Raw genomic sequence first — 22,429 nt, 5'->3', positions numbered from 1 at the left:
GAGATCATATTGACTCATTCTAGCATTTACTTGCTTATTTCCGTTAGGGAACCCCTACTCTGTGAAGTGCGCATGTGCAATAACTCAATTTACCCTTGCACTCCTAAACAATGCAATTTTTACAACATTTGGCATAGGGTAAAGTCTACTAAATGCAGCCCACTAGGTTACAGATTCTAGTTTTGGAAACAGAAAACTGTATGGAGATCAAATGTTTGATCAATGAGAAAATGTGCAGAATCTCGGCCCAAATCCATCTCGCTCCATCTTCTCCCACTGCCGGCCACTATCTCCTAAAACAAATTAGCTAGCTAAATACCATAAATATTTCGACCCCTCCCCAAATTCATATAGTTGGTTTTGGTACTTTAACCTGCGAGTCATGGACGCTTCTGGGGGACAGACAAAACAACATGCGCACGCGAGGAGCCGGTTTGGTCAGCATGTAATCCGTCTATTATGCAATGCATTCGAATTTGATTGGCTAACCTGAGATGTTAACATTTTGACCAATTAGGTTGAATGAATGAGTCGTTCGCAAAAAGTTCACGCGCACGCAACTCAAACTATCCAATAGGAGAACACCAACTGAGGCTGTATAAAAATTATTTTGTATGACGCGTTTAGTTGATCGCGTTGCAGCCGCCATCTTCTGACATAAAAAAAGAAGAGTGGAAACGTCGATTACAGATGTAAAGGGAATACAAAATAATTCGTAACGAGTTGGAAAATAAATATAAAGTCAAATGTGTTTATGGACTGCCTCGTAATAAATGGTTATGTTTCTGATAAGATTGGTTTAGTATTTGATCGATCAGACATCGCAAAGATGGACGACGCGGCGAGGGAAGATGCCTGCCGAGAGTATCAGTCCTCCCTCGAAGATTTGACATTCAACAGTAAACCTCACATCAACATGCTGACCATTCTGGCAGAGGAGAATCTGCACTTCGCCAAGGATATCGTCGCAATAATTGAAGCACAAATCACCAAGGTTTTTATGAATATAGAATTTTCAATTTCAGCTATTAACTTCGATGAAGAAAGCTATGTGTAAGCTAACAGTAGCCCTGAAACAGCTGCCCATGGCAACATCATGGCGGCAACACTGTTGAATCGCTGTTCTTGTTGTAGCGACATAACGTTGGCTATCGTTTCTTGTCAACAGTACCAGTTTCGTTTCAACAAAATATTAACGTTATAGCAATTCATTTCATGCTGATACATTTAGAAAGATAATGTAACATTATCTACGGCTAGCTAATGTTATCCCCTGAGCTAGCTAGTTAACGTTAACATGCCATTTCGGAAAGCCGATTGTCGTTTGCTAGGAAATAATTCAGAAATTCAGTCGCCAGATCAGGGTAACGATAGGAAGCCAACATTATTTGTCAGATCTTATATAAAGACGTTAAGCTGTGGGATATTTTTCACATTTCAGAAGTTGACGTTATTTGGAAAGACGTTAACGGTACCGAAACCGAATCAAATATGGCGACATGACGGAGGAAACTTAATGTTGGCTATTTCAGTTAGCTAACGCTAGCATGCCAGTGCAAAGCATTCCACAAGTTTGACAGGTTTACACACGTGGTTTGGCCACATCAATTGCCAAATTTAAACCAGTACACACAGGCCTACCAAACAATGCTAAATAGTTATTGCATACATTTAGGCCTTGTTTCACTTTCTACATAAATGACTTGAACCAGAATCTGGGTTTACAGGAGACGTTGAATATGGGGATTCTCCTTTAAGGCCATGAAGCAGATTTTCAGGCTTAATAATGTAAAAAAAAAGTCCGCTACTTACCAAAGAATGGAGTTTCGCTGAGCAACTATTGTAATCACTGCCGGTGCACGGGTCGATCGGCTGATCCAGAATCAGTTAAGGTCATTTGTTTGTAACTTCAGGTGGCCTACAGGCCTAACGTTACTGCTGGTTAGTTATTGTTCGACAAAAGTATCTAGCTAGCTGAAGTAATAATAACAAAACAAATAATAGGTACACACAGATGCAGACCGAATATGTAGCTGTTGAAATATAGAATAGTGTCAATAGTTTTCTTGTGAAAGTAAACTGGTCTCTTTCAATTTGACTTATCAGCTGCCTTTGATCTTATCTATTTGAATTTTGAAATGTCAATGAATGGTAAAATGTGATAATAAAAAATATGAAATATACTTTTTGTCTTTTTTATTTCCCAGTGTAATTTATTGGTACAGAATCAGATCTCTGGTTATTGCCTGATTGGTGTTAAACTCCGTTTTTGATCAATGTGATGATCATTGTCACTTATCAGAATCAAGGCGTTCACCATTTATATGGGAATGTCTATTGGCTTAAATGCAGTATATTTGTATAGTTTGAGTTATTTTGTGTTTTATTGACATGTGAATTGGGTTTACAACTGAAATTGTCATGTTTACTCGTGACCATTTATCAAGTAAAGTCCTAGTGATTTGCTTTTCATGGCACATTGTTCAAGACTTATCTTGCAATTGCACATTTTAAATGAACCCCCCCCCCCCCCCCAACAACAAAAAAATCCTGCTCTATTCTTGTCGACTTCCTCTTAGTATGTTACATCCTATTTTTGTTCTAAAAGGGAGATAATACTTCTTCAAATGGACTGCCCCTCAGTGGGATGTCATAACTGACTTCATTCAATAAAACGGGAACGGTACATGGAGTGATCTCTCTGCCAGAGACACTCTTTGGAGGTAATAAAAAAAGAAAACTTTAACCATTTCTTCTGGATGGACAATATTTTTATTTTTTTTTCCTGCTCCCAATACAAGACACAAGTAATAGTTGAACAAAGTACTTTTTATGGACATTCAATGTTTTGATCCAGAATGAAGACACCTCACTATTTGGGTTTAGTGTATTTATTTTTTTGGACCGGTATTTTCCTTTTGGAGAAAAAAAAAAAACTTGTTCCTGTAAGCAGTGCATTGCACAACAGTTCATGTGAAAATAGCCAGATTTTTGTATCAGTTCCCCCCCCCCCCCCCACATGACAATTGTTTTGCAACTCTTTTTTTTCCCCTACAATACATTTTCTTTTCTGATCTATCATGCCACGGACAATCGATTGATTTTTACATTTTTTTTTACTTTTTACAATTATTACCCAAGACTGACAAGAATTTTTTCCCTAGCCCAAACACTTCTTACGTGTTAACTTTTTGCTTAACTAATACATAAGGAATGTGATGCCTTTTTTATCTGAAATGTTGGTATTAACCCCTGTTGTTTTCTAAACTTGTTGAGTTTTCTATTACCCTAGGCTCCAGCTGCCGAGAAGCTTCCAGTTTTGTACTTAGTGGATTCCATAGTGAAGAATGTTGGAGGCGAATACCTTGCAGTGTTTGCTAAAAACCTAGTCACTTCATTTATATGTGTTTTTGAAAAGGTATATACTACTTTAAATTTTTGTGCATTCTTGAAGATTAATAAGCACCTTTTTATAAAATTAGCTGACCACTGTACTGCTTGCTTTTAATGTCTAGTCTCTTCTATCTCGTGCCTTGTATAATGCATTTTCACAAATAAAATGGTGTTTGTGTGGTTCCCCTTTGATTTGGGGAAGTGCTTGATTGGAAAGTGCTTGATTGGAAAATATCCAAGTCATTAATTGTCTTTGCATTAAAATGCAGTGTGGTATACAGAATGTGTAATATTTCACACTGTTTAATAACGGTTAATACAAAGCACCTTCGTTAGTGTAATTAGACACATTTTCCAAGTGCCTTCTTGATCTTGCCTGAATTCAATGTACTGGTAAACTATAGGCCTTTGAAGGTAGAATGTGTTCGTTTGTGAAGTGCTGTGTACTGTGCTGCAGGTCTTTGAGTTGAGCTGTGGTCCAAGCTGTGTCCTCTGTTTTGTAGGTGGATGAGAACACTAGGAAAAGTCTGTTCAAATTACGCTCCACCTGGGATGAGATCTTCCCGCTGAAGAAACTCTACGCTCTGGACGTGCGAGTCAACTCTCACGACCCGGCCTGGCCCATCAAAGCACTGCCCCCTACTGTGAACGCCAGCATTCATGTCAACCCTAAGTTTTTAAAACATGTGAGTAAACTGTCTGTATATCTGTATGTGTCCGAAAGGAGGCTCTGCTGTTCTGAAAGCATCTGTGGATAGAGGAAAGTAGAAACTGCGCCAAAGTTATTCAAGTTTTGCTGTTTATTGCACATCCTTCGTGACAATATGATCCATAAAGTAAAAGACATCCTGACCCTTTGCAACACTGGACATTTCTACACACACACATTCCGCTATCTGTCGACCTGAGTCCTTCCCATCCCTGAATGTTTTCTCCCCGCTCCAGCCTGAGGAGGTGACCTCCCCTAGGGCCCTGTCCCCCGCACCTCTAGTCCGCGCCCCAGCCCCTGCTCCCCAGCCTGCAGTGGTCCCCAGCGTCAGTGAGAAGAGCATCACCCAGGAGCAGGTGATAAGGCAGCAGCTGCTGGCCAAGCAGAAACAGCTACTGGAGCTACAGCAGAAGAAGATTGAGCTTGAGCTGGAGCAGACCAAAGCACAACTGGTGAGACTCACTATTGTACCCATTTCCCCCTTTTGAAAATCTAATTTAAATATATATATTTTTTAAATGGTTTGGTCCGCAGGGAGCAAACCATTTAAAAAAACACTTTCAGAAGTGTTGGTGTTTTGTAACTTATTAATTTAAAATCTATTAATAATACAATTTTAAACAGGTAGGTAAACGGGTGTTATATTTTCTTCATGTCTTCTGGTGCACTGTCTCGTTTACTAAACACAAGATGTTCTCAGTCCTGCCCCTCTTTTACATTTCAGGCTGCTAACGTGGTGCTGTCAACTCCAGCAATAGTGCCAAAGGCCACCCTGCCTCCCTCTGTCATCAAACCCTGCATCCCCCCTGTCTCTGACCCCAAACCCCCCACCAGGGACCCCCGCCTCAACCGGGCCGGCCCAGGGGCCCCCCAGGCCAAAGAATCAACCAGCCATAAGAAAGAAGGCCATGTTATGGGAGGACCAGCACACACACCAGAGAAACAGCTGCCAGAGCGACCCGGCAGGCCCGAGAGGACACGGCCCCCCAAGAAAGAACTTCTAGAAGTGAAAACCAAGTCCAAGTCCCTCTCTCCCATGGCTAAAGGGGTGCTTGGGAAGAGCAAGCACTATGAGGCTGAGAACGTGAAGACGACAGCGGACGCCCCCGGGCAAGAAAGACCCCAGGCTGAGGAAACATCTCCATGACAAGGCTGACCCGAAAGAAGAGGTGAAAGAGAAGAAGAAATGCACTGATAAGGACAAAGAGATGGATGAGGCAGTGATGAAGGCATCAGGCAGGGGGAAGATGGCCAACGGCTCAGTCAGCAAACCGGAGCGTGAGAAACCGGAGCCTGTAGAGAAACCGGAGAACCAGATCAGAGGGAATGCCAGGACCAACGCCAGGAAACGCTCCCGTTCCCCCTCGCTGCACCTGCACTCACCTAAGAGGAAGACTGAGAGGAGGTCCCCCAAGAGGAGAGCCAGGAGCATCTCCCCCTCTCCTCCTTTACACAAACCTGGGAAAGGAGGAAGGCAGTCAGGAGGCAAGCACTCCTCTCACCACGAGGACTTCCCCCAGCACGGGACCACCAGAGAGGAGAGGGTAACCCCCAAGAAGAGCTCGTCTGAGCCCAGGAGAACCAAGAGGCCGGCTGAGGAAAGGCCGGTGGAGGCCAGGGACACGCATTCCTCCCCCCGCACTACCTCAGAGGGCAAGGAGACCAAGGAGAATGCCAAGCGCTGGAGGAGTGGCTGGGAAGAGAACAAACAGTGAGTAGACTGATATATCCTGTGAACTGTCTGTCTCCCAAATGGCCCATGGGGCTCTGGTCAAAAGTAGTGCACTATGTAGGGATTAGGGTGTTATTAGGAATGTCCCGAAGTCTTGATATTGGTATGTTCTCAGTCTGCTGTGTACTAGTTTGTTGCGTCACGTCAGTGTATTCTTATCCTTGCTAATGGTATTTAGTGCCTTGAAAAAGTATTTGCCCCCTTTCTAATTTTTTCTACTTTATATTTTGATATTCTCTTTATTTTTGATACTGAATGTTATCAGATCTTCAACCAAAATGTCATTTTAGCTAAAGGGGACCCAGGTGAACAAATAACACAATTGCGTACTTATTTAATCAATAAAGTTATGCAACATCCAATTCCCCTGTGTGAAAAAGTAATTGGCCCCTTACACTCAATAACTGGGTGTGCCACCTTTAGCTGCAATGACTGCAACCAAATGCTTCCTGTAGTTGTTGATCAGTCTCTCACATCACTGTGGAGGAATTGTGGCCCACTCTTGCATGCAGAATTGCTTTAACTCAGCTACATTTGTTAGTTTAAGTATGAACTGCTCGTTTCAAGTCCTGCAACATCTCAATTGGGATTAGGTCTGGACTTTGACTAGGCCATTCCAAAACTTCTAATTTGTTGCTTATTAACAATTTTCACGTAGACCTAGGTTTTGGTTAAAGGTCTAACATTCTGTATCAAAAATATGCAAAAATAGAGAATTATAAAGGGGGCAAATACTTTTTCACGGCATTGTATCTGCCTCTGAACCTCAGACACATATAGTCAGCTCATTATCTGGTGGTGTTAGTTAGGGTGTGTACCTGTATAATCTGGGACAAGGTGTGTTCTCACTCCTAACCACTGCTCTTACATGTGTCTGCATATCTGTGTATTTTCGTACTCACAAGACTGAGGCAACTAAGGGGTGGTTTCTCAGACAGATTGGGCCTAGTCCTGGACTAAAAAGCGTGGTCAATGGAGAATCTCTGTGGTCAGGAAACTGCCCACATGTATTTGAAAGTTGGCAAATAAATTAACTAATTCCTAATTCATCAGTCTGAAGTTGTCGTCAGAGGAGGCTCATGGGAAGGGGGCAGGTCCTCCACAGAGACGGCCGTCATACTCCAGCAGCAAGAGACCTACCACCCCCAAACAGCATCGCCTTAGTGTCGATGCAAACCTGCAGATCCCAGAGGTGCTTCACTCTGCCAGCAAGAGAGACCTGCTCAAAAAGGTACGCCCACAAAATTGAATATTTATCAGGGTGTGTTTCGGTCCTTAAATGAGGTCTTAAATGTCTTATATTCCATTTTCAAAGGTCTTAAAAAATGTGATGGAGATGATTAGTGTTTCTATATTGTGCTGCTGCTTAATTGTTTCAACTGTGGCAAATTGAGGCGCACTTTCAAGATTTTTATTTTTTAGGTTCGAAAACCATTATTTGGTCGACAGCAATGTTCATTAACCTGCTTCCTGCAATGAAAGTATCTGCCCTGTCCCTGTTTCGCTGCTGGCTCTCACCCCCGCTCCCCCCTTTGCACACAATGTGAAGGGAGAGATGCATTCTGATAAGCGACAGCATACTGACATGACAGTTGAGCGACGTTTTGAAATGTAATTCCGAGTATGACCGTTTCTAAAACAAACTACTGTTGCTGTTTTCAAAAGGAGGAGTCTCAGCTTAATGTGAATAATAATTATTTCTTAACTGTCAATAAAGGAAATAACACCACTGTACAGTGTAGTTGATGATACGGAGCGAGCCATTTGCGTTGAATAGGCCTACATCAAGTAGCCTATATAGGCCTACCAATGGAACGTTTTTTGTAGGATTACATTTACTGTTAGATCAATTTCATTGCCATCTAGCAATACTATCCAATTTAGAGTTAGCAATTTAGATAATGTGTTTTGAGTTCCCACTTCCTCAGTTGGTAAATCATGTAGCATAGGCCCTACAGCCATAGCCTCGGCCAGGGAACTAGATTCAGGCGCTGGACGATTTTTGTCGAAACTAACAGAAAATAATTTGAATCATTTGTACACTGCTAATTGACAACTAAGCCCCAAAATAGATTGTATTGTAAAATAATAATTTCATACCTTGATTACATTTTTTGGTGGGAATATATATTTCCTAAATAAAATGTATTTTTTGCTGAAAACCTGGTGATTTTAGTATTTTTTTTGTCCAAAACGCATGCAAGCAAAATCATTTCTAAAGAGCCCAAAATATCTAATTGTTCTGGATCCCATTTTGACATGTTGCACATCAAAATATCCAGCATTCCCTGAACCTATTAGATGAAAGGGCCAACTTTCATGTCTTACTTGGCACTGGAAAAAAGTCTGTGTAGAACCCTCCCGCTTAACTACCTTGCTTTGAAGTATAGCCATTTGATACCTGAATGAGGGAATTATTTTATTATACTTTTTGGTTGTAGGCTAATGTATGTTATAGCACAGAGTTGGCCAAACTTTTTGGCTCAAGGGCCACATTGAGCTTTTCAAACCACGTGAACGGTCACATACTTGACAAAACATTTGAAGCCTTTGTTCACCTTGACACAACTACTAGTGTACTGTAGGTGTACATATGCTGCTAAGATTGCAGAACCATTCTACCCTTATAAAGTACAATCAGACTCAAAGCCACAAAGTGCAAAATTTTGTGTTAAAAGGTTTGACTGGAGACGTGTATTAATAGGTATATATGACAGATAAAATAAAACATCTCCATTACTAAAGTACAATCTGAATGACACAAATAAGAGCAAAAAGTCAATAATCTCAGTTCTATTGAATAGCCTGTTTGACAGCATATTATGGAACAGTTCTCACTTCACCTCCACTCTAAAAAATAACATAGGCATATATCTAAAACATTTGGCTTCATGATATGAATGGAGCTAGATGAAATCCGATTTACTGAACAGTTCTCAAATAATCCCAGCCAAATAATGTACAATCTGAGCCATTGTAAGTGTTCTATGTCAAATGAATGGGGGCAAGGCCAGTGTCCAAGTGCACCACTGGATAGTGCTGTAGTTCTCACATACTTTGTCTTGTAGTCTTTTTAGGTTTTGGGAGCCATCTGTTGTGACTTTTGTCAGTTTGCTCCACGGTAGAAACATTTTTTTCAAGCAGGCAGACACTGTTGTGTATGTCCGAAGCCTCTTGGTTGTCCAATCATCAACTCCATTGCAAGAAGTTCCTCTGTTATTTCAAAGTTATCATTCATTCCTCTGACAAAAATGTGAAGTTCAGCGGTGTCTGTCAGTTCTCTCATCCAGTGCGATAGAAAAAAGATTGAAGCCCTCCGTTTTCTTTTTTAGCTCTGAGGTAAGCGCCTCGCCTATCACTTACGCACGCCGGTGATGGATCGGTGTGATAAGCACATTTTCTCCACTATCCGGACAAAGTATGTTTGCAGTCTCCACCATAGTCTCACAAACTCCTCTTCGGTGAAAGGCTTTCTTTGCGTTGCAATTTTATGTGCCACTATGTAACTTGCATTATTTACCAATTCTTGAGTAGAGGACAGTTTGGTAAAAATATTTTGTTGGGCTTGCATGTTCAGAGACCTAGCTTGCCTTTTCCTTGGAGGACAGATTGCTAGCGTAGTTATTAGCACGCTGGCAATGTTATTTTTTTACTGAGGTTGTATTCCTTCAAAACGGCTATACTTTCTTGGCATATCAGACTGCTTTCTTTCCCACATAAGTGAAAAGGTATTTTTGATTCCACTGTTCTCTTTTGACGCACCAATTTTTCATTTGGAAGAGTCAGCTTTTTAAACCAACATGGCTCAGTTTAAATTGGACTGCATGGACAGTGAACGTAGATTCGAATTGAGAGCGTAAGCACCGAGTGACTGTGAGTGACTGTCTGAATGTACGCCTAATACCAGCAGCTGCAAGGCTACAGGACCATCTATCTGAGTTTTTGTATAGCATGGAAGAAGTACATTTTAGGCCAGAAAACGCAATTGAAATAAAAAGACATGTTCATTTTTAAAATGGCTCACCGGCCGCATTGAAGTGCCTGTAATTTGCCCCCTTATAGCATATTACCTCCAAGAGAGCTACTGGGTGTATAGAACAGGGTTTCCGTTAGCTGGTAATTGCTTGCTTTTGCCCATAAAGAAATGGGTTCTGATTAATTGGCCGGGAGAAAAAACAATGGTAGGCAGGTTACCCACCACTTTACAATGCGAGCAGGAGGCAGTATGCATTTTGAAAATACATTTTACTATATATTATGAGGTATGTCTTACCATGCTTGAAAATCCAACCATAGAAAGGTGCAGGCAAATATTTTAGAACATTTTACATTTAAGTCATTTAGCAGACGCTCTTATCCAGAGCGACTTACAAATTGTGGAACAACCACTTTACAATAGTGCATCTAAATATTTTAGGGGGGGGGGGTTAGAAGGATTACTTTATCCTATCCTAGGTATTCCTTAACCTGTTGGGGCTAGGGGGCAGCATTTGCACGTCTGGATAAAAAAAATGTACCCGATTTAATCTGGTTACTAATCCTACCCAGTAACTAGAATATGCATATACTTATTATATATGGATAGAAAACACTCTAAAGTTTCTAAAACTGTTTGAATGGTGTCTGTGAGTATAACAGAACTCATTTGGCAGGCAAAACCCTGAGACATTTTCTGACAGGAAGTGGATACCTGATGTGTTGTATTGACTTTAAACCTATCCCATTGAAAAACACAGGGGCTTAGGAATATTTTGGCACTTCCTATTGCTTCCACTAGATGTCACCAGCCTTTACAAAGTGTTTTGAGTCTTCTGGAGGGGAGATCTGACCGAACAAGAGCCATGGAACGATGATGTCCCATTAGACACCTGGCGCGCGAGTTCATGTTGGGTACCCTCGTTCCAATACGTTATAAAAGAGTATGCATTCGTCCACCTTGAATATTATTCATGTTCTGGTTAAAAAAGGCCCTAATGATTTATGCTATACAACGCTTTGACATGTTTGAACGAACGGAAATATATTTTTCCCCTCGTTCATGACGAGAAGTCCGGCTGGCTTACATCATGTGCTAACGAGACGGAGATTTTTGGACATAAATGATGAGCTTTTTTGAACAAAACTACATTCGTTATGGACCTGTGATACCTGGAAGTGACATCTGATGAAGAGAATCAAAGGTAATGGATTATTTACATAGTATTTTCGATTTTAGATCTCCCCAACATGACGTCTAGTCTGTATCGCAACGCGTATTTTTCTGGGCGCAGTGCTCAGATTATTGCAAAGTGTGATTTCCCAGTAAGGTTATTTTTAAATCTGGCAAGTTGATTGCGTTCAAGAGATGTAAATCTATAATTCTTTAAATGACAATATAATATTTTACCAATGTTATCTAATTTTTATTATTTAATTTGTGACGCTGACTTGACTGCCGGTTATTGGAGGGAAACGATTTCCTCAACATCAATGCCATAGTAAAACGCTGTTTTTGGATATAAATATGAACTTGATAGAACTAAAAATGCATGCATTGTCTAACATAATGTCCTAGGAGTGTCATCTGATGGAGATTGTAAAAGGTTAGTGCATCATTTTAGCTGGTTTTATGGTTTTGGTGACCCTGTCTTTGACTTGACAAAACATTACACACAACTCTTGTAAATGTACTGTCCTAACATACTCTAAATTTATGCTTTCGCCGTAAAACCTTTTTGAAATCGTAAAACGTGGTTAGATTAAGGAGATGTTTATCTTTCAAATGGTGTAAAATAGTTGTATTTTTGAAAAATTTGAATTTTGACATTTATTTGGATTCAAATTTGCCGCTCTTGAAATGCACCTGCTGTTGATGGAGTGCACCACGGGTGGCACGCTAGCGTCCCACCTAGCCCCAAGAGGTTAAAGAGGTGGGGTTTCAGGTGTCTCCGGAAGGTGGTGATTGACTCCGCTGTCCTGGCGTCGTGAGGGAGCTTGTTCCACCATTGGGGTGCCAGAGCAGCGAACAGTTTTGACTGGGCTGAGCGGGAACTGTGCTTCCTCAGAGGTAGGGAGGCGAGCAGGCCAGAGGTGGATGAACGCAGTGCCCTTGTTTGGGTGTAGGGCCTGATCAGAGCCTGAAGGTACGGAGGTGCCGTTCCCCTCACAGGTCCGTAGGCAAGCACCATGGTCTTGTAGCGGATGCGAGATTCAACTGGAAGCCAGTGGAGAGAGCGGGGTGACGTGAGAGAACTTGGGAAGGTTGAACACCCGACGGGCTGCGGCGTTCTGGATGAGTTGTAGGGGTTTAATGGCACAGGCAGGGAGCCCAGCCAACAGCGAGTTGCAGTAATCCAGACGGGAGATGACAAGTGCCTGGATTAGGACCTGCGCCGCTTCCTGTGTGAGGCAGGGTCGTACTCTGCGAATGTTGTAGAGCATGAACCTACAGGATCGGGTCACCGCCTTGATGTTAGTAGAGAACGACAGGGTGTTGTCCAGGGTCACGCCAAGGTTCTTAGCACTCTGGGAGGAGGACACAATGGAGTTGTCAACCGTGATGGCGAGATCATGGAACGGGCAGTCCTTCCCCGGGAGGAAGAGCAGCTCCGTCTTGCCGAGGTGGTGATCCGTCATCCACACTGATATGTCTGCCAGACATGCAGAGATGCGATTCGCCACCTGGTTATCAGAAGGGGGAAAGGAGAAGATTAATTGTGTGTCGTCTGCATACGGCATATAAAAGAAAGACTTTATATGCCGTGCTTGAGTTTCAAGTTTGGGGAAGCAAATAAATTATCTTACCATTTCTACCGATCTGCGTGTCAGTTATGATTTTCATTGAACAGTTTCATTTCAATAACATTTTTGTTTCTCAAAATCATTGTCAATGGTTAATCATAAATCTTTGTTAAAATTCTACTAATGCAAGAGCACCAGCCTTTGCCATATGGACACACTGATATACCATGATTATTGGCACCTGAATGGCCTAAATGAGCACATGGAACTCAGATGGCTAATGCAGCCGTTGGCCTATAACTTCCATTGTCAACTAAGTAAAAGTAGCCTACATAAAGCCGTCAAATAAATAATACAGAAAATATACTGAGGAAAATTCCACTTCTTTCAATAACATTTATCTCTCTACTCAGTCTGTTTGATTCCCTTTCTATCTGTCTTGACTTGAGTTATCGCTAGTGAAGTGCAACATTGTGTCAACTGGATCTGTCCTGTAGCTGTCGCTTGCAACATTTATTAACTAGCCTTATTCTGGTCCCAGAGTTTCCCATGCCATTGAGCACTGGACAGACATCTGTTTTTGCGCAAGGGAAAGATGTATTTTATGACATTTCCATTGGATGTATGTGATCATTAGATTATATTTTACTCTTTCACACAGGGACTTGGTGCTTATCGAGGAGGAGATTTTTGGAAAGATTTTTCAAATAGACCTACTGTGAGGAACTATTAGGCCATCATTCGCAATGGCTGTAAACATTTTTTTTTTTTAAAGATTTTGTTGACTTACTGTGAAGTGAAGAAAAAATGGCTGAGAAGCTTATTAGTGGTGAACATGACGATCAGAAATCAAACATCCCATATGGGCACTAACCTAGAATTGCGCGCAGCAGGCCAGCTAGGCTACTTCTTTGCTTGCTCAGGCGAGCGTGCTCCCTCAACATTAACAAGACAGAGAAACCTAACCCATGCTCATTGCTCACATGGAGCACTCCAAAGAAGACAATGAAAAAATGTACAACTCGTAAATTTATTATGAAATAAATCAAAACTTGTTTCTCAAGTGTAGATGTTTGCGGAGTTCACAACCTATGTTTCCACTCTGAGACTGAGAACGGTAAATGACTGTAGGCCTAATTTATTAAGTGAAAAAAATGTATGTATGACGGGGGTTAACAGTTCCGGTACATTTACTACTGGTGACAAATGTTTTTTTTTATTTATTTTTTTTAACGCTCAAAGAGCAAACAATTCACGTGAAACAATGAACCCACAAGAATTGTCGGGAGACAGCTGAGTGGATGCATTCTGGAAAGACGCCTATAGGCTATCTTTTCCACAACCCCCTTCCCTTTTCAACGTTTGAAATTATTTTTAAGACACATTATCTTCACACATTTTAGATGCTTTTCATTGACAGCTGCAATTCAAATCAGCTAGGCATTTTGCCATGCGTGCTGTCTAATGACACTTCCTCATGACGTTTCTTTCGTGTTTCATTGTTGTCCAGAAGCCAAATGCATAATCCTAGTCATATTAGCAACCCTTCATCCTAGTTGTTGCATCTTTATATTAACCTCAAATTTAGAAATAGGGTGTTCACCGCATCAGGTGCGCTGTTTTATAATGGTGTTTTCCCTTTTTCCTGCGAATTGCAGTTTGGCATAATTTTTGTTAAGATGAATTACCAGAAGTGTGATTTTTTTTTTTTTTTTGTGTCATTCTGAGCAGCGTGGATGGATGCTCTGAGTAACACACCCAATGCAGAGAGGACAGTATATCCTTCATGGCCGGTATATTGAAATCTTTCCGGTCACGTTGGCCAGGGCAACGTTTCCTAATGGAAACCCTGGTGTAGACTTTTGTTCCAGCCCTACTCTCACACCAGATTATACAAATCAACTGCTCCACAGGACCTTGTTAAGCTGACTCGGGTGCGTTTTAAGCAGTGATGGATAAAAAAAACCTGCACACCCAGTGACCTAGCTCTCCAGGTGGAGAGTTGACCACGTGTTTTATACAGTAACCGTGCTGTATATTTGACTTTAAAAATTACCGTCCCACCTGCCCAACATCCAGTGACATTGCAGAGCGCCTAATTCAAAATACAGAAATAGTCAAATTAAACATTCATAAAAATACAAGTGTTATACATCGGCTTAAAGATGAACTTCTTGTTAATCCAGCCGCTGTGTCAGATTTCAAAAAGGCTTTACGGTGAAAGCATACCATGCGATTATCTGAGGACAGTGCCCCGCTTACAAAAGCATACAAACATTTTACAACCAAGTAAAGGAATTACAAAAGTCAGAAATAGCGATGAAATGAATCACTTACCTTTGATCTTCATATGGTTGCAGTCACGAGAGTTCCTGTTACACAATAAATGTTCGTTTTGTTCGATAAAGTCCCTCTTTATGTCCCAAAAACTGTTTTGTTCAGTAATCCACTGGCTCAAAGGCGGTCAATACATGCAGACGAATACATCCTAACAGTACCGGTAAAGTTCGTCGAAACATGTCAAACGATGTTTATAATTAATCCTCAGGTTGTCTATTGTCTAAATAATCAATAATATTTCAACCGGACAATAGCGTCTTCAATAGAAAGGAAAAACAACGAACGGCGCGCAATCGGTCACGCGCAAACTACCTCTGGTTCATTCTAGAGTCCACTGAAAGAATGGTCTCATTCTTCCTCATTTTTCAGAATACAAGCCTGAAACAATGTCTAAAGACTGACATCTAGTGGAAGCCATAGGAACTGCAATCTGGATCATAACCATTTAGATACTGTATAGGCATTCAATAGAAAAGTACCCACATCAAAATATCCCACTTCCTGGATGGATTTTCCTCAGGTTTTTGCCTGCCATATCAGTTCTGTTAAACTCAGACATTATTTTAACAGTTTTGGAAACTAGTGTTTTCTATCCAATACTACCATGCATATCCTAGCTTCTGGGCCTGAGCAACAGGCAGTTTACATTGGGCACCTCATTCATCCAAAATTCTAAATACTGCCCCCTACCCAAGAGAGGTTAAGACGTTTCTTTTCACTGTGGTATTGAATATTATTATACTAAGCTGGCATTGGTATGAAGCCACAATTCTGATACTTCATTTGTGATCTAGTTATTGATTAGCCCATTGGGTTAGCCTAAACAAATGCAGATGGGCAACCCAACCCCATGCTTCAGCCATCTATAGCCAAGCCACTATGCTACTACATCCATTAAGCTACAGGAGAATGCTCATTGCTAAAATGGTACACCTGCCCGATAATGAGCCATACAGGCGATAGCCTTTGAAAGAGCCAACATGAGCTCATTTCTGGAGAGGAATCTTAGCAGGGTTGTGGTGCACGCACACCTCAAAATTTGTATTAAATTGGGACAAAGTGAACTTATTCTACTAGATAAAAGAGAACTTAATCTTCTTCCCTTTCTCCCTGTAGGCCAGTAAGCATCTGGAGAACGGAGAGATCAGCCATGATGACTTCCTGAACGTGGCTCACCAGATCAAGCAGCTGTTCCAGTACCAGGAAGAGAAGCAGCGAGGAGGTGACTCCTGGGAGGGCTCCAGTGAGGATGGCCACGGACACGCCCACCCACACCACCTCCCACCAACCAGGAAGAAGCCCCTGCTGGCCACACCCACAGGGGGAGTGTCCTCCGGGGCAGACTTGTCCGACGCAGAGCTCACCTACTATGAACACAAGTCCAAGCTGAGGAGGACCCAGGTGATGCTGTGGCAGCAGGAGCAAGGAGGGGAGGGCTGGGACGGAGAGGACAGCCAGGAGGAGGTAGAGGGGGTGCTGGGGAGGCCCGGGGAGGGCCCTGGGGGTGCCAAGACTGAGGTTAACAGGGAGACTAACGCCCTTCCTTCAGGGATGAAGTTCACCAGGCTTCCTAAGGACAGGCTGAAGGAGGTAGAGGAGGAGCAGCCCACCCCAGCAGCCATCATCCAGGAGTACAGCCACGGGAACGAGTTCCCCAGGCTCAAGTCTCTGCCAGGGCTACGCTTCAGGAGGATACAAGACCCCAGGGAGTCCACTGCCACCGACAGACTCAAAGGCAAGTGGAGTTTCATGTCTAATGATGGGACAAATTTATGGATACGTTTTGTTATACGCACACATGGTTGGACACCCAAGCCAAGGGAATATATTATGAATCAGAAGTATGTCTGTAAATGCAGTGCTTTATGACTTAGTTTTATTACTATCCGATGATAAATGGTTCCTGTTCTCATTTAGTATTGTTTTTATTTCTTAGCTGGTGAAAGAGAGCGGAACTCCCCCCTCAGTGAGCGGCTGCCCAATCACAGACCACCGTACGATGAGAGGGAGGAGCCTAAGAGTGGCTACAATGCCCCTCCCAGGCGGTACGGAGGAGGTCCGCTGTCTGAAGACCACTCTGTCAAACCTCCGTACCCCCGTTACGACGACCCTCGCAAACACGAACGCATCCCCCCCAAACCCCCCAGCGGCCCAGTGCTCCAGAACTCAGTCAGCCTGGCACTGGACGGCCCCATTAGGAAGTCCCCGGTTCCTTTACCGGCACCAGCATACGAGCGGGAGCGCCTGTCCCCGTTACAGCAGATGGATGCGGCGGAGATGAGCCCTGTCCCACGCTTTGAGAGCCCCAACAGCGAGCACTCGTGTGACGAAGGGCCCCTGGACACCCCCCCTCTACCCAGACCCCACCACCCAGGAGGACCCCCCCGCGGGCCCGCACTCTCCTCAGTACGCAGCAAACACGGTGAGTCTCCAGGACACACCCCTCCTCACACCGCAGATGGGCCCCAGAGATACGACGGTGGTCCCAAAGGAGGACCACCTTCGCCACGCTACGACGGACCCCACAAGGGCACTCAGTCTGGGTATGATGGGCCTGGTCACATAGGTCAGCCTGGCAGGCCTCACCCTGGGGGCCGTTACGAGGGCGTCCAGGGGCCCGGTAGGTACGATGGACCAGGGTGCTCCTCACACGGCCCATCAAGGTATGATGGGCCCTACCCTCAGGGCCCCGGCAGGTTCGATGGCCCCCCTCTACATAAAGGACCAGAGAAGTTTGACGGACCAGGAAGATACGACGGCCCCTCCATGCCTCACGTTCCAATGAGAGGGGACCCACAAGGCATTGGGGGAAGGTTTGATGGCGGCCCGCCGCCTCCGCAGCAAGGTAGGCCATCGGGGCGATATGATAGTAGATTTGACGGACAGGGGCCTGGGCCAATGCGTTTCGACGGCCCCATGCAGTCCAACCGCTTCGACGGTCCAATGAACTTCAACAACTCCCACATGCAGCCCGGCCCTGGAAGGTTCGAAGGACTAATGAGGTTCCAGCAAGGCCCCATGAGATTCGACGGCGCTCCCAACCAGCCAGGCCCGATGCGTTTTGATGGCCCAGTGAACCCCTCCACCCCAATGGGCCAGCCTGGCCCCATGCGCTACGACCCCCTGCCCTCTCTGCCCCCCCAGGGCATGCCCCCACGCTTTGACTGCCCCTCTGGCCAGCAGGTGTCTCCCAGGTACCATGCCACTCCCAACCTGCAGCCCCCACTGCGGCCACTAGGGACACCCATGTATGACCCAGTCAACCCCGGAGGCCCTCAGCAGTTCCAGACGTTCCCAGTGCAACAGAACGTGGTGGGCCAACAGGGGGCTAACTTCACGGTGTCTCCCGTCCCTGTGTCCCAGGCTGGGTTCAACAACTCCTACGTCAGACCTCCGTTCTACACCCCTGGTGTGCCTCTGCCACCGGCAGGGAACATGCAGCAGCCGGTGAGAACCTCTTCTTGATTTGGGACATACACCACATAGTGATTATCAGAAAGGTTGAGTAGGTTGAAAAGTACAATAGACTTTAATGATTTCATCAATTGTGAAGGTTTCATATTTGTGTGTGCACGTACGTGTATCGTTTGGTGTCTTTGTGTGGTTAGTATTTTATTAGGCTAACACTGCTGCTAACACAGCAGCTACTCTTCCTGGAGGGATCCACAAAAAGCATGAATGATACAAAACATCAATAGACAATAACTCAACGACATGGCTACATACATTTTAAATAAAAATACACACTTTTATGCACTAAGGCTACTCTGTCACTATAGTCAACACATAGCATTCACAACGCACAGCGCTGCTCTAACCCGCATTCAATCATACATTCACATTTACGCCGTCACATACATACACTTTAACTATCCTGCTTATAGATCGTTCTATAAATAATGGGGCCAATGTCTGACATTGGGATACATTTCAGTTTGAAACAAAAATAAAATAATTTTTATATGCAGATTAGCCCATTACTCCACTTATACAACAAGATAGGATTATGCATCCTTGAATTTGACTTGCCAGTGTCTGTATGAACCCTGCTTAACTTCTTAATGGCTCAAATCCCGTTAGCTGGATCGATTTGACAACAGCCAGTGAAAGTGCAGGGCGCCAAATTCAAACAACAGAAATCTCATAATTAAAATTCCTCAAACATGCAAGTATTATACACCATTTTAAAGATAAACTTCTTGTTAATCCAACCAGTGTCTGATTTCAAAAAGGCTTTACTGCGAAAGCATACCATGCGATTATGTTAGGTCGGCGCCTAGTCACAAAAAAACATACAGCCATTTTACAGCCAATGAGAGGAGTCACAAAAAGCAGAAATATAGATAAAATTAATCACTAACCTTTGATCTTCATCAGATGGCACTCATAGGACTTCATGTTTCACAATACATGTATGTTTTGTTCGATAAAGTTCATATTTATATCCAAAAATCTCAGTTTACATTGGCGCGTTATGTTCAGTAATGTTTTGCCTCCAAAACAGCCGGTGATTTTGCAGAGAGCCACATCAATTTACAGAAATACTCATCTTAAACGTTGATGAAAGATACAAGTGTTATACATAGAATTAAAGATATACTTCTCCTTAATGGAACCGCTATGTCAGATTTCAAAAAGCTTTACAGCGAAAGCACACCATGCGATAATCTGAGTACAGCGCTCAGCCACCAAAACAAGCCATACAGATACCCGCCATGTTGTGGAGTCAACAAGTCAGAAATAGCGATATAAATATTCACTTACCTTTGATCTTCATTGGAATGCACTCCCAGGAATCCCAGTTCCACAATAAATGTTTGTTTTGTTTGATAGTCCATATTTATGTCCAAATACCTCCTTTTTGTTCGCATTTAGTTCACTAATCCAAATGCACAAGGCGTGAGCACAAAGTCCAGACAAAGTCAAAAACGTTCCATTACAGCTCGTAGAAACATGTCAAACGATGTATATACCGTAATTTCCGGACTATTATGCGCACCTGAATATAAGCCGCACCCACTGAATTAAAAAAAATTATTATATATATATTTTAAACATAAATAAGCCGCACATGTCTATAAGCCGCAGGTGCCTACCGGTACATTGAAACAAATGAACTTTACACAGGCTTTAACGAAACACGGCTTGTAACAAAAAATAAAATTAGCAGTAAGCTTTAGTTGTCTTTTTGCACTGAGTCAATTCCTCACGCTGCTGTTTCCAACGTCTTATCATCGACTCATTAACCTGTTAGGGCTAGGGGGCAGTATTGACACGGCTGGATAAAAAACATACCCGATTTAATCTGGTTACCACTCCTACCCAGTAACTAGAATATGCATATACTTATTACATATGGATAGAAAATACCCTAAAGTTTCTAAAACTGTTTGAATGGTGTCTGTGAGTATAACAGAACTCAAATGGCAGGTCAAAACCTGAGAGATTCCTTTACAGGAAGTGGCCTGTCTGACCATTTCTTGAACTTCTTTTCCATCTCTATCTTTTACTAAGGATCTCTGCTCTAACGTGACACTTCCCACGTCTTCCATAGGCGCTCAGAGCCCGGGAAAAAACAGAATGTCGTCATCCCAGCCCCAGGCTGAAACACATTATCGCCTTTCTCAAGTGGCCGATCAAGGGACTCTGGGCTTATGCGCGTGACCCGACCGCCCCCGCCTTTGTGATTTTTTTTTTTCCTCTGTTTGCCGAAAAGGAGATTCCCTGTCGGAATATTATCGCTTTTCTACGAGAAAAATGTCGTAAAAATTGATTTTAAACAGCGGTTGACATGCTTCGAAGTACGGTAATGGAATATTTAGAATTTTTTTGTCACGAATTGCGCCATGCGCGAGACCCTTCTTTACCATTTCGGATAGTGTCTGGAACGCACGAACAAAACGCCGCTATTCGGATATAACGATGGATTATTTTGGACCAAACCAACATTTGTTATTGAAGTAGCAGTCCTGGGAGTGCATTCTGACGAAGACAACAAAAGGTAATCAAACTTTTATAATAGTAAATATGATTATGGTGAGTGCTAAACTTGCCGGGTGTCTAAATAGCTAGCCCCGTGATGCCTGGGCTATGTACTTAGAATATTGCAAAATGTGCTTTCACCAAAAAGCTATTTTAAAATCGGACATATCGAGTGCATAGAGGAGGTCTGTATCTATAATTCTTAAAATAATTGTTATGCTTTTTGTGAACGTTTATCGTGAGTAATTTAGTAAAATGTTAGCGAATTCCCCAGAAGTTTGCGGGGGGTATGCTAGTTCTGAATGTCACATGCTAATGTAAAAAGCTGGTTTTTGATATAAATATGAACTTGATTGAACAAAACATGCATGTATTGTATAACATAATGTCCTAGGGTTGTCATCTGATGAAGATCATCAAAGGTGAGTGCTGCATTTAGCTGTCTTCTGGGTTTTGGTGACATTATATGCTGGCTTGAAAAATGGGTGTCTGATTATTTCTGGCTTGGTACTCTGCTGACATAATCTAATGTTTTGCTTTCGTTGTAAAGCCTTTTTGAAATCGGACAGTGTGGTTAGATTAACGAGAGTTTTGTCTTTAAATAGCTGTAAAATAGTCATATGTTTGAGAAATTGAAGTAATAGGATTTTTAAGGTTTTGAAAATCGCGCCACAGGCTTAAAGTGGCTGTTACGTAGGTGGGACGAATTCGTCCCGCCTAGCCCAGAGAGGTTAAGACCAAGCTCCCGTGCAGCAGCTCTATTTCCTTTTCCAACAGCCAGATCAATCGCCTTCAACTTGAAAGCTGCATCATATGCATTTCTCCGTGTCTTTGCCATGAGGGTGACAAAATGACTACCGTAATCAGAATGATGGAAATTTGAGTGCGCTCGATTTAATCTAAACAGTAAACAAAAAAAGTTGTTTGACCTTAACCCGTTCGGCAATTTCATTGGTCTAATGAAAGCTTCATGCCGCCAAAAAACTGAGCACGTCACAGAATGTTTTTTTTTTTTCATTTTTTTTTTTAATTGAAAGCGGGAAAAATCCATATATTAGCTGCGTCATTGTTTAAACCGCGAGGTTCAAAGCGTGGGAAATAAGTTGCGGCTTATAGTCCGGAATTTACTGTAATCAATCTTTAGGATGTTTTTAATCATACATCTTCAATAATATTCCAACCGGACAATTCCGTTGTCATTAGAAAGGGAACGGAGCTCGCGCTCAAGGCTGCGCGCGATCAACAACTAAAGGCCTTCAGCTGAGCCATCTACTGTGACTGGTCTTATTCTCTCCCCTTTCAGAATAGAGGCCTGAATCAACGTTCTAAAGACTGTTGACATCTAGTGGAAGCCTTAGGAACTGCAATCTGACCAAATTTACACTATGTTGGATAGGCAATCACTTGAAAAACTACAAACCTCAGATTTCCCACTTCCTGGTTGGATTTTTCTCAGGTGCCATATGAGTTGTTATACTCGGACATTATTCAAACAGTTTTAGAAACTTCAGTGTTTTCTATCCAAATCTATCAATTATATGCATATCCTAGCT

General features: G+C 42.8%; 1 protein-coding gene across 1 annotated transcript in view; it reads left to right on the top strand.

Moving 5' to 3' along the window:
• Positions 1–625: 625 nt before the first annotated feature.
• Positions 626–22,429, top strand: part of pcf11 (PCF11 cleavage and polyadenylation factor subunit) — a 41,670-nt gene continuing 19,866 nt past the window's right edge. The window contains 9 exon segments of the mRNA XM_045716813.1: positions 626–994; positions 3,293–3,418; positions 3,897–4,079; positions 4,339–4,554; positions 4,827–5,201; positions 5,203–5,813; positions 6,888–7,065; positions 16,011–16,629; positions 16,831–18,341. Coding sequence (XP_045572769.1) covers positions 755–994; positions 3,293–3,418; positions 3,897–4,079; positions 4,339–4,554; positions 4,827–5,201; positions 5,203–5,813; positions 6,888–7,065; positions 16,011–16,629; positions 16,831–18,341 — 4,059 coding nt within the window. The 5' untranslated portion in view covers positions 626–754.

This window comes from Salmo salar, chromosome ssa04, assembly GCF_905237065.1.
Source record: "Salmo salar chromosome ssa04, Ssal_v3.1, whole genome shotgun sequence".
NCBI classification, from domain to species: domain Eukaryota; kingdom Metazoa; phylum Chordata; class Actinopteri; order Salmoniformes; family Salmonidae; genus Salmo; species Salmo salar.
This window is presented reverse-complemented; position numbering and strand designations above follow the sequence as displayed.